The 13414-nt window shown below is 45.6% G+C and overlaps 2 protein-coding genes across 2 annotated transcripts; both read left to right on the top strand.

The window, feature by feature from the left end:
* Positions 1–337: 337 nt before the first annotated feature.
* On the top strand, positions 338–952 carry LOC131323774 (uncharacterized). Its single transcript, XM_058355617.1, has one exon. It carries the CDS (start codon positions 338–340, stop codon positions 950–952), a length of 615 nt encoding a protein of 204 aa, XP_058211600.1.
* Positions 953–2562: 1610 nt separating this feature from the next.
* Positions 2563–4326, top strand: LOC131323773 (uncharacterized). Its single transcript, XM_058355616.1, has 3 exons — positions 2563–2646; positions 2737–3111; positions 3184–4326. Exons 1-3 carry the CDS (start codon positions 2563–2565, stop codon positions 4324–4326), a joined length of 1602 nt encoding a protein of 533 aa, XP_058211599.1.
* The last annotated feature ends 9088 nt before the right edge of the window (positions 4327–13414 follow it).

Here is a 13414-nt window from a genome sequence, read left to right as displayed (position 1 = left end):
CGGCAAGCCACCACGCCTTGGTTTTGAGCGACAGCTGAAGGATCTCGGCGTTTCTCCCTTCACACCCCACATAATCAACACGACGACCGAACCCAACTTCTACCTACCAAAGTTTACAAAGTTCGATCCTACCACATGCGAAGGCTACACCCACCTAATTCACTTCCGTCAAACCATTGAGCTATGCACCACAAAGGACGAAATCAAATGCTAAGCATTCCCCTCCAGCCTCGGCTCCCTTGGACTCCAGTGGTTCAACAAATTGCCCGCCGGATCCATACGGAACCTAGCCGACCTTGAACGCGCTTTCAACACCCGTTTCATCACAAGCAACAGGATGGCCAAGGAGCCTGTGTCATTGTCCCAAATGCAGAAACTCCCATCTGAAACTCTCCGTCAGTACGCCGAACGATACTGGCAACTGTTCAACGAAATTCCTGGTATCGATGAGTACTGGGCCATAAGAACCTTCAAAAATGGCTTGGAAATTAACAGCAAGATTTTGGACCAACTTGCTATCCGCCCACCCCATGGCATGGGCGAGTTGATGCGCATCGTGGAAAGATTCTGCGCCCTTGAAGAATTCTACGCGGATCGTGCGGCTCAAGGACTAACAAATTCTACAACGATCACACCTCAGCTGACAGCACCAGTCGCAACGCAGCAGCCTCAGCCGAAGAAACTTGTCCACAACATCAAGGAAGGAAAGAAGCGCCAGCTGAAGGTACATGACTATGTGGCCAAAACCACATACTTCAAAGAACCCATCTGGTCTTTCTTGAAGAAAATCATGAGGCAACCATGGTTCGAATGGCCAACAGGAAAGCTGGGCACAGACACTGGCCAAGTAGATCAGAACCCACGAAAGAAGTGCTCATACCACAATGAGCTCAGTCATTACACAACCGCATGCGCACCATACAAAGCCCTATTAGAGCATCTGGCAGCATAAGGCCATCTCGATCAGTACATCGATCAAGCCAAAACACCCACCCGTCCGCCTGTTGGGAATCCCAACCCAAATGAACTGCGACCGACGATACACGTTATCCACGGCCCCGTAACAAAGGAATTTGAAACCAATCTTCAGGTTGACCTCAATCGCGTGTCCACTTCCAAGCAGGTACTCGCAGTAGGACCTGGATCCAAACGACCACGACCAGAAGAGTCACCCAAATGGACAATTACTTTCACCGAGCACGATCTCGAACGTGTGCAAACACCACACTCTGACGCCCTCGTCGTAACCTCCTCGTAATAGTTCAAATTGGGATACATGATGTCAAGCGCGTTTTAATCGATCAGGGAAGCTCGGCGGAGGTCATTTACTATGACCTATTCAAAAAACTTGATCTCCCAGAATCAGCTTTGCAACCCACCGAAGTACCCCTCATCGGATTCAGCGGAGCACCCGTTTGGCCGTTTGGTCGAATCTTCCTGCCAGTCGTCGTTGGCTCGAAAATGTTGCGCGTCGAGTTCATCGTCGTCAACGTACCGAGCCCATACAACGCAATTCTTGGCCGAACATGGCTACACGGCATGCAAGCGATCGCCTCAACCTACCACCAGGTCGTTCGCTTCATCGGCATCAATGGGAGATAGAAAGATCTTCGAGGCGACCAAATAGCCTCCAAAAAATGCTACGTCTCAGCCGTCCACAATTCCACCAAAGCCAAGCAAGTGCAATGGGTCGAAATTCCAAACATCACCATGATCGATGACGTCGGCCAGCAAGCCGAAGACAAAGCAGAAGAAGACCTCGTCCAAATGCCAATCAACGAGGATGGCTCCCGATTCTTCTTAATCAGCTCTTCCATCAGCGAGGCCGACCGCGAAGAAATGTACCAATACCTCAAGACAAATATAGAAGTTTTTACCTGGACCCCCAACGAAATGACGGGGGTCGATCCCAATTTCATCAATCACTCTCTCAACATCAAGAAAGAAACTAAACCTGTCATCCAGAAGGCACGGCGTTCCGCAGCCGAACACGCCGACGCCGTTGTCGAAGAAGTCAAACGTCTGCTGGAAGCCAACGCCATCCAAAAAGTACAATATCCAACGTGGTTGTCCAACACAGTGGTCGTTAAAAAGAAAAACGGCAAATGGCGAGTCTAGGTGGATTATACCAATCTCAACGACGCTTGTCCAAAGGATTGGTTTCCACTCCTGAAGATTGATCAACTTATGGACGCAACGGCAGGCCATGCTCGGCTAAGCTTTCTGGACGCCTACCGTGGCTACCACCAAATTGCCATGGACCCCGACGACATGGAGAAAACTGCTTTCATCACACCATATGGTATCTTCTGCTACCGCGTCATGCCCTTTGGGCTCAAGAATTCAGGCGCAATGTTCAACAGAGCAATATTCAAGATGTTGCAAAAACAAATCAGCCACACCGTGGAAGCTTACATCGATGACCTGGTCGTAAAAAGCAAGAAGGAATCCAACCACCTACGAGACTTGGCAAAAGTCTTCGAAATCCTCAAACTACACAAGCTACGGCTGAATCCTGAAAAATGAGCATTCGGGGTGAGCACTGGAAAATTCCTCGGACACATGGTCACTCGAAGAAGTATTAAGGCCGACCCTAACCAAATAAAGGCTGTTAAAGATTTGCACCCACCAAGGACAATCAAGGAAGTACAAAGGCTCACTGGGATGGCAGCGGCTCTAAACCGATTCATCAGCAAATCCTCAGACAAGTGCCACGCATTCTTCCATGCCTTGAAGGGAAAAAGTCGACGCAGCTTTGAGTGGACCTCGGATTGTGACTCCGCTTTGGCCGAACTCAAAGAATACTTAAACTCGGCCCCGCTATTGGTGAAACCCAAGGAGTTCGAAACTTTATATCTTTATCTCGCCATGTCCGCCCACGCAACTAGTTCTGCACTTGTATGGCGGGAAGGCACCGATGACATGCCAATCTACTTCACAAGCAAAACACTCTTTCCAGCTCAAACTCATTACCTACCACTTGAAAAGTTAGCCCTTCCTCTCATTTCAGCGGCTAGGAAACTCCTACCCTACTTCCAATCGCACCCCATCGTCGTCTTAACAGAACACACCCTCAAGAGCCTCTTTCGAAAAGCTGATCTATCTAACAGGGTCTCTAAGTGGGCAGTAGAGCTAGCAAACTTTGATATCCATTTCGAACCATGAACGGCAATCAAAGGCCAGGTTCGTGCTAACTTTATTGCTGAGCTTATTCCGGAAGATACTGAACTTCTCAACACACCAATCCCAACACAAACCATCACCGAGCATCAATTGTCGCCGAAACCTTGGCACCTTTTCCAAGGTGACATCTGGCGTCTACATGTTGACGGAGCATCTAACAGCAACGGAGCAGGGGCCGGGGTCATCTTAGTCTCCCCCTGTAGAACACTACACGAAAGCGCTATCAGCATCGAATTCCTCGCCACCAATAACGAAACTGAATATGAAGCCCTCCTAGCTGGCTTACGCTCTGCAGTTGCGATGGAAATCTCCAACCTTGTCGTTTACTGTGACTCCCAACTCATAGTTAACCAAGTACTGGGAGACTATGAGGCCCGGGATCCGCGGATGTCAAAATACCAGGCAACCGTAGCCGAACTAATCCCCCACTTCCACAATTTCAAAATCGAACAGATCAACCGCGAACACAATGCGCACGCCGACGCACTCGCTGGCCTTGCCTCGGCTTCTAAAGCCTCCGAATTTCGGACAATCAGCTTTGGCAACATCGACCACCCGAGCTTTGATGCCACTCCAAAGGTTCTCAATGTTGAACTCGGCCCAAGCTGGATGGACGAGATCATTGTGTTTCTCAAACATGATACTCTACTGGCAGACAAGAAGGAAGCTTATCGCATCAGGAACAAAGCCGCTTACTACTGGCTCTCTGAAAGCGGCCAACTCTACAGGAAATCTATCTCCGGCCCATATCTCCTCGTGGTCCACCCAACCCAAGTTCCCGAGATTCTCGCCGAACTTCACTCAGGGAGTTGTGGCTGCCACTCCAGCAGCCGTTCACTTTGCCAACGAGCATTGAGTCACGGATACTTTTGGAAGAACATGAAGAAAGACTGTGAAAACACAGTTCGCAAATGCCGACCATGCCAACTTTTTTCTCCCATACCAAAGCAACCTGCCCAGAACCTCTCCCCTATCACCAGTCCTTGGCCCTTTGCACAATGGGGGCTCAATATTGTCGGAAAACTGCCAACAGCTCCAGGAGGATTCAAGTTCCTAATCACCGCAACAGACTACTTCTCAAAATGGGTAGAGGTCGAGCCTCTTGTGACAATCACAGATGCTGACGTTCGCAAATTTGTCTAGCGAAACATTGTTACAAGGTTTGGAGTCCCTTATGCCATCGTATCAGACAACGAAAGCCAATTCGTCGGTAAAGACCACACTAGCCTCTGTGCCAAATTTGGGATACGCTTCTTCAACTCTACTCCAGCATACCCCCAAGGGAATGGACAAGCCGAAGCAACAAACAAGACCGTTTGCGCCGGGATCAAGCGTCGGTTAAACTCCAAGAGAAGAAAATGGGCAAAGGAACTACCACGTGTTCTTTGGGCTTACCGTTCTACCCCCGGGCGCTCAACAGGCCAAATGCCCTTTTCAATGGCATTCGGCATGGAGGCGGTAATCCCACTAGAAATCCAAGTTTCCCACTCTGAGAACAGAGAACTTCGATCCAAAGACTAATGCAGAAGCCCTAGAACAGGAACTGATCTTGGCAGAAGAAAAGCGTGACGACGCTTAGCTAAAGCTCGCCGAGTACCAACAACAAGTGGCAAGAGGCTACAACCGAAGTGTTTGAACCAAGACCTTCAAACCAGACGACTTGGTTTGGCGAAAAGTGGTGCAAGCTAGCAAGAAGCAAAAATTCAAACCCAACTGGGAGAGCCCCTTTCGTGTTGTCAAAATCGCTGGTGAAGGTGCTTACATACTAGAGGACATGACTGGGAAAGTTCTTACCAACCCCTGGAATGCACAGAATTTAAAGAAGGCATACATGTAATGAAAAAATCCTAACAGTGCGCCTCATTTTCGGCCACTAACTATCCCGCTTTTTATCTTCTTAAGCTTTTTTATGACAAAATTGGCTTCGGCCACAACAACGTCAATTTCTTTATTATTGGCTTCGGCCAACATCTTTACATTCAACTTGTATTTCACGTTTCCCAAGTAAAAGAAGTATCTTGTTTGGCAATTGATGTCTTCTACAAATTTTTACCTGTCTTCCTTCTTATGAAACTACACTCGGCATACTCCGACAACCACAAACGTTGACTTCGGTCACATCCGCAAACGGCTTTACGCCCCTGCTTCGGCCACTATAACTGCCCAAAGAAGCAAAAACCGGACATATGGTTTACCAAGCCTAAGACACACAACTAAAATTTAGGCTTCGGTTCGACTTGCCAAGACAACAAGGTCGGCCAATACGCGGTTATAATAACGGTTCAGTGAGAAAACCTCCCACGAGCATTTAACAACATCCACTTTCTAAAACCTTGGCGAGGAGCTAACACCATTCTGCCGAGCCCCAACCACGGTTAGGAAGCACCTATTCAACTTTCATGTTTCCTAAAAACTAAGTCTCACGTACAAGCCTATGACAACAAAGGCTCGGCACCAACCTATTATCAAAGCTAATTCTACTTTGGCCAACATTCGCTTCCCCAACCAAATCCAGACCAAAGTGGGGGCTATGAGTAACCACCATCCAAATAGCAAAATCTTCAAAAATTTGCCCAAGAAATAGACCAGATCAATCAAGATCGACAAAACTACAACAAGTGCAAATATGAAACCATGCCATTTGCTCAAAGGAAACAAGCGTTGAAGAAAATTCATAAGTTGGGAAATACAGCGTAGTATATCGTTCAGCACCAAACCCCCACAAAACATTACTCCTGGTACGGTAAACTCCAAGCTCGGAGCCGCCCAGTCTAGCAAAAATTACAAGTCCAAAGTTCAAAAACAAAAACAAAAGAATAGTGTAAATCAGCCCCTTAAACTTGGGCAGCATCCTCAGCAGCATCAGCCCCAAGAGCATCAGCTCCAACCTCAGCATTTGCATCAACATTCATTGGCTCGCGCTCAGCATCCTCGGCCGCCTTTTCATTCCCGACCTCTCAAGACTCCTTCCCAACGGGTCCATCTCCACGATCGGCATCGTCCCCAGAAACATCTTCAACATCATCATCACTCTCAGGGAATTCCTCAGGTGGAAGTGGTGCGCACTCCTCTTCGGTGTATGGGAGAAAGAGGTCGGGAACAGCAGGTGCTGGAATCAACTTATACAGATTCGAGTCAGGCTCCAGCTGTAGAGCGTTGGCGGCAGCAGCCACGCCATCTTTATAACCCTTCCTGTAAGTCACAGGCACCCTCAACTCCACAGCCTCGTTAACCATCTTCCGAGCATCTCGCATATACTCAGCCTCAGCTCGGTCAAAGCCGACCTGATATGCCTTCTCATCAACTTCCTTCATCTTCCTCTTCTCCCTCCTCAGAACCTTGGCAAGGTCACGCTCAACCTTTTTGGTTTTTTCAGCAGCTTCGTCTCTCTCCTTCTCAAGATCGGCCACCCGAGCCTTAGCCGCCTTCAAGCTGGCCTTCAACGACTTCACTTTTTCACACTCAGTCTTGAGATCATCACGGTATCGAGAGCGCTCGGCAGTAACGAGCTCAGCTTTGTTCGAAGCTTGAAGCAAAGCTTGCCCAGCCTGTAAAACAAAGAAAGATAAAATACAAAAAAATCAATCAAGCTCGGAAACAAACCCAAACAAAGTTTCTGAGAAATCAGGATGTACCTGAACAAGGTACGCACTCGCGTGCATCAGGCTCGGCTGAAGGTCTTTTGGTATCTTCTACATGTCGTTCGGTAAAGCCAGACCTTGAAGCATCGCAACGGCCAAACCAGGCTCCAGCTTGACACTATCCTGTACAGAAACCACTCTGCCCTCGGCCGTGGTAAGCAGGGGGGCAAACTCCTGAACAGCAAACAGTCCAGCCAAATCCGCAGACTTCTGAACCGCCCTCGAACCACCAGCAGCCGACGATTCGGTCCTCTCCTTGTCAGTCGGGTGTGGAGTCGGCGGCTTAGTTGGAAAGAAATCGTGTGTAATTTTTTGTCTCTTCTCAACGGGCTCGGACGCATTAGACTCCTTTTTCCGAACCACTACGCCGTCCCTAATGTTAACTCAAACGACGTTCCTTCTTCCCATCTCGTCTCCAAACTCGGGAATAAGTGTTTGAAGGGGAACACTTATACCTAGACACTCAGACGGTTGGCTCTCACGGAACCAGAATTCGGCCGGCTTCCTAAACGTGGGGAATTTCACCCTCGGTTCCTTTTCTCCCACGCTCAGCTTCAAACGCTTACCAACTATAGTTTCCTTTGAGTCCCTCTTCTGTCCAGTAGCCTTCTTGCTCGACCCGGCTCCTCTCTCCCTCCTCTTGAGTTTTCCCTTGTAAGAAGGAACGTAACTGAGTAGCGTCGGCGCGTCCCTACAGATCTGCGATCGGAGGATTTCTACATGCTTCTCGACAGACAACGATTGTTGAGTCTTCGTTATAGCTCGGTGATCTATAAAAAAAAAAAAAAAAGAGAATTAGAAAAACAATATGATACTTCACGTTCGGCAAGTTCTGAGAGATCGTGCTACCTCTGAAGACTTTAACCTTTGGAACACTGTGCCTACGGTTAACCTGATCACCGAACTCGAAGTTACCACTGACCTCGACGTAGAAGTTTGCCCATTTGTCAGTATCGGGCAATCCATCTATTAAGGGCTCCTTATCTCAACGCGTTGACAAGTACCTACGTTCGGTCTGACCGTGCCTGGACATAATATAAGTATGAAAGAGGTCGGCAACAGTTAACTGAAGGTCGTGCAGTTCTTTCAAGGCAATCACGGACATCACAATCCTGTAGCTGTTGATTGCAAAATAATGTGGGACAATGCTAAACCGGGCCAACAGTTCCCTTAAAAATGGGTGGAGTGGGAACCGAAGCCCGGCTTCGCAAATTGCCATCAGTGGCACTATGATGTGCTCGGGGTGGTGCTCTCTCTTGTCCTTAATATGGTTGCTACCTACCTGGCAGATAACAACGTCATTAGGGACATTGTAGTCTCGGCCAAACTTCTCGTATTCACCTTGCTCCCCACAAAAGAAATAGGCGTAGGGACAAACCTGACCCCTTTCGTAGAGGTCAGTGACCTCCCTATCCTCGGAAGGGGCCCCATTAAGGTTCGATCGGGCCGAAGTTGAAGTCTCGGCCTGAGAACGAAATCTGGATTTGGCCTCTGGCCCAAGCTGGGGCTCGGCCTCGGAATGTGTAGATTTTGACAAAGAAATCTCAGGTTCGATAAGAAATTCGTCATCAGCGTACTCATAATCACGCTCGACATTTGAGTCCTGAGAATCGTCTGACATATTGGAGGCTATCGAGGAAGTTTGTCGTCGGCTCCTGTGCCTTTCCAAGTACTCTCGAATTATCAAGTCTCAAGAGTCGTCCCCTGAGCTTTCGGAGTCGGAAGAAATATCTATAACCGGGTGAGCCAGGCCTATTAGCACAAACAAAAAAGAAGGAAAAGAAGTGAGAAATCTTATCGTCTGCAAAGGACGAGGATTCTCCTATACTCGGCTACCCTACTGGCCCACCCATATTGTACCCTATAGACTCAAGCTCGGCGAGTACTGATGTCTTGGTTTGCAGGCACGGCTAGTGGACTCAGCATCGGACAAAAGCCAACTTTGGCCTTGGCTGGGGCTCGGAAGAACAGGTTGAAGATGGAGATGAACAGATTGCTCATCCCCAGCAACGTACTGTTCATATAGAACAGAAAGCCCTAAAAAAATCCCAAAAACGAAGAAGGAAGTGCATAAAAACTGAAGAAAACAAAAGAGTAACAGGAATCGAAGCATACCTGAAGTTTTCTGGATGATTTGATGGTGGTTCAAGGAAGAAATCAGGATTGGGAGTTGAACGGGCGGAGGACGAAGCTCTGCAATGGAGGTCTAGAGAGAGAAGGAAGTTGTAAACTCTCTCTCTCCTCACGTCCTCCTTTATATAGGGCAAGACCTAGGGTTTCGAAGTTCCCGCCCAAATGCTGCACTGCCAAACTGACAGCCATTCAATGCTCGACACGTGGCAACGATGGAGTGGCCTTGCAGGTTTTCATGCGTGCCAGCCGTTCCCTCATTAGCCGTACTGAACCATGAAGCAACACCTGGTAACCCCCGATTGGAGCCTGTCCACAACGGATGCCGAAGAAATAAGTCGAGCTCGGCCAAAATTTTAAACCATCCGCTATGGTTCGCGTTCGGACAAAGTAAGATCCGGTCAAGCTCTTCTTCAATCTCCACCACGCGCTCGGCGTCGGCAAAAATTGAGGGGCTATTGTAGTACACCGAATCTAACGGTCCAAGTCCGTCATGGAGCATGCCGAGATCAAGCTCGGCTATTTGGAAGATTACGACACAGATGGCTCAATCAAGCTCGGCTCCTGAAGAAGTAAACTCTCGACCGCGGCTACCGTTTACTAGACTCTTCAAGCTCAGCCACCCCCGGCATGATGGTTCCATTGGTTCTCTTACCTCGTATCGTCCGCTTGGGTCGGTAAGCCATGGGCTCAGCCACCTGCTGAGTCATGTGCTCTCCCACGTGACGAAGCGGTTATGCTAAGAGATAACGATGGGAGCACATGGGGGCTGCCAGCTCACACCCAAAAGTGGTTTCCAGATTTATTTAGTGATGTCAGGGCGATGTCACCTAATCCGTGCAAGGCACATGCTCGTAATTGCAGAGCAAGTCAAGAAGGCCCTATAAATATTGAAGGAGGTACCCCAGAGTAGAGGTACACACTACGCTATCTCAAAACCCTAAATTCTCACTTGATTCTCTGCATATTCTCATCCTCTCGCCGGAGGGCCTTGTCGGGCAACCCCGGCCAGGTCTTAGTCGTGCGTTCACTGTGCAGGACTGGGCGAGAAGACTAGAAAACCGCGAGCCAATGGAGGAGGATTGCAGATCAACAAATCACGGGCCACACACATAACAGGCGAAGCTCTTTGGGTAGCTCCTCCTGTGGCACGTACCTATGCACACTCTCAGTTGGGAGGTTCTGTGGTCAATAAATGAATGCAAAGTCAAACTTTGATAGCTTTAATTAGGTGGTTGACAGTGTCATTGTTCCACGTAGATTTGATTTGATTCCTTTTGGCAATGTCAACGTCTTATTTGGTTTTGTAAGGTGGTTGACTTTGTGACTGTTGCACGTTGTTGTGTATTTGACATGATTGTTTTTATGCAAAGTCAAAATTTGGTCGGTTTGCTAAGGGGGTTGACTTTGTGATTGTTGCGCGTAGTCTCTATTTGACTTAAATTAAATCCCGTTTTCATTGTACCCATCCATGAAAGTGGTTAACATGTATTAGTTGCGCTAATTGAGTGTACTTTTGAGGTAATATGTCATTGACTTTTTATTATATAATCGATTCTCCGATGTAAAATGTAATTTTCATTGGTTTACCAATCCCCAAGTATGTCAGCTGCAAAAAAACATATTTGTGTAAGGTGCACATGGATTCTCCAACTTCAAAAAAAAAAAATGAAGAAAAGAAGAAAAGAAAACTAGGTGCACATGAATCCTTGATTCTAAAGAGGACACAAATGATCAAAAGAAAAAGGCAAAAAACTGTAAGCCTCACTTTGGAATTCGAAATAATTCAGGTACTTAGGTGATGTGATAATGTTGTTTAGTGTATACTAATAAAATTACCCTCTGCCCTCGAAATGAGAGGAGCTGATCAATCTGACGAATAAGTAGAGATCAAAAAAGAAATGCTAAGTACAAAGAAAATGGGCAAAGAATTGACCTTTAAAGTGTACATGAACGGCTCAGATGCACGGCACACTGAATCTGAGCCGTTCATGTACACTTTAAGGGTCAATTCTTTGCCTATTTTCTTTGTTCCTAGCACTCCTCAAATCAAAAACCAAGTGCTGCTGCTTGCCTTTCAAATTCTCGTCACTTTGCTTAATTTCACAAAAAGTACTCTTCTGTATCTCGTATTAACCAAAGGGACAAACGACTGCTGAACATTGCATGCATGTGCGAAGACTTCATTTGGTTCAAATTTCCCATTTTGTAGGGAATTAACATATAAATAACAAAATTACTTCAACTCTCACTACTGATCGAGATTAAGATTCTTTGGGCCACCCTCATCATAGCCGAAAATATATGCCAAACAATGGGGAATTGAAGGAGACCCTGATTTACGATGCAACCACGCAACCTGAGGTTGCTGATGGTAGCTAGGATCGGTCCCAAATTATGAAGAAAACACAATTCTTGTCCATATACATAGTGAAACATGCAAGTATATGCATATATATTCTGCATGCAAGTCTATTAATTAGTTTCTTTCTTTTTACTCTTTCGTTTGTTGAATATATATATATATATATATATATATATATATATAGTAACAACCTTCCTATAGAAGGTGATGTTTCATGTGCATGCTTGTTAGCACCTATAACAGCCAGCCATCTGGCAACCAACAAAGGCTGCCCGGCCTGCCGTCAATTTCTTTGATGTGTCGGTTCATAGGTTGACTTTAATTGGGATCTCTATAAGTTTACAATGAGATAGTCCTTCAGATTAGTCAGTCAACTAGGTCTGATACCAAGGTATCAAAAGAAATTGTTGGAAAAGTGCAAAAAATATATATAAAAATCAATAGGTCATGCAATCCAAGTTCACATCGGGACGTAGTGGGAAGTAGAATTTAATTTAGTGAACATGAGCTAGCACTCATTAATTTTCTGAGGAAATGTGTTTTTATGTGCCAGCAAAAATGCCCTGTATTAATCGTAAAGCGAGTACTAGATCCAAAAGATGATGCTTTTGCTATATACCCTCGATCCCCACATAGATTAGAAACTATTTCGATCGATCAAGAATGGCTCGAATTAACCAATAGTATTGTTACTTGTCCCAATGAAATCAGATTAGATTCCTGGATATGTGCCAGGATTCGATATCGATCAATGTGGGCGGGCTGGCTAAAAACTCCATCACCAATGATTGTCTGCATCAGAAGGCTAACTGTTAGTTAAGCTCCACTACTGGATCTAACTAGTATTCCGGTGGTTGAGTGGTGTTAGTTTTTCAGTTTACATGCACTTTAGCAATAAAAAATAAGCACATGTCAGTTGGAGTAATCTAAAGAAAAAAAATAAAAATGATTAGTATAGTTTGATTGCATTAGGCTATAATCATTTCAATGCACAAATGCAATTTATTGGAAAATAAAAAATTTATGATATAATAAATATATGTTCCGTTAAAAAATCTATGTCCATCAAACCGGCCCACCAGTACTGAGCGTAAAATCTTGGCCCCACCACTATAAAGACTGTCTCACTAACAGTTGACAATAACAACATGCACCTACGAGGTATCAAACCACGGAGTCTCAGATTCTCAGGCATTGACGATTGAACAGATCCGGCCAACCTCCAGTGATTTCTATCTTACTTCCATGAGGTGTATTTATGTCTTTTGGTCAACTATATATATCTTTATTTCAGCATATAGTTAATGTTAGGAACAGTACCCTCAGTAGATGGGATTCAAATCCTCTTGGAGTCATCACATACGTGTCTTCACGGACAAAACTACAGTAGAATTTACTTGAAAGGGCAACAAGAGCAGGAAGAAAATTTTGTATAACGATTTTAATTAAGAAAATAACTCATATTCCTCAAATTTTCATCGCATAGCTAGTTTAAAAAGACTTCAGTGTTTAATTAGTGATTACCTTGTTATGAATGACTCTTTTCACCATGCACGCAAAAGTAAATTGGGGTTATCAGAGATGGAAAACTCTACGCATACAACTTTAGAACACAATTCCAGAAAATCGTTCGATACATATGGGTGTCGAACTGTGTGCAAATCATTGCTTGAGATGGAATTCAGAGATAACTCTTAACGATCCAAATTAAGGATTAGTAACATAATTTAGTAAGTTTTTTTTTTTTTTTTTTGAGATATCCGAATGTCCAGACTAGTTTGTGCGTACCTCGACTAATTCTGGAACCCTGAAGGTTCTGATGGTTGATGACCCTTAATACACTCTTGCATTGAGTACTCTACCATTGGGTTGAAGGTGGCAATTGAACACCGTTTCAAATACTACTACCGTTGATCAGATCTTTAATTGATTTTTCTGCATGTTAAATCCATACTGACAATAACCATTAAGGAAATAGAGAAAAAGTCAAATTTTAAAATGTGAGTCATAGGCAATTAAATGCTAACCAATTAGTTATTGGGAGTCAAAAGGTCTTTCTTGCATGAATCGACAGGAAGCAGTTGTATATATGGGC

This window comes from Rhododendron vialii, chromosome 4a (genome assembly GCF_030253575.1).
Source record: "Rhododendron vialii isolate Sample 1 chromosome 4a, ASM3025357v1".
In the NCBI taxonomy this organism is placed as follows: Eukaryota; Viridiplantae; Streptophyta; class Magnoliopsida; order Ericales; family Ericaceae; genus Rhododendron; species Rhododendron vialii.
The sequence above is the reverse complement of the archived record's forward strand: the minus strand, read 5'-3'. Positions and strand labels throughout refer to the sequence as shown.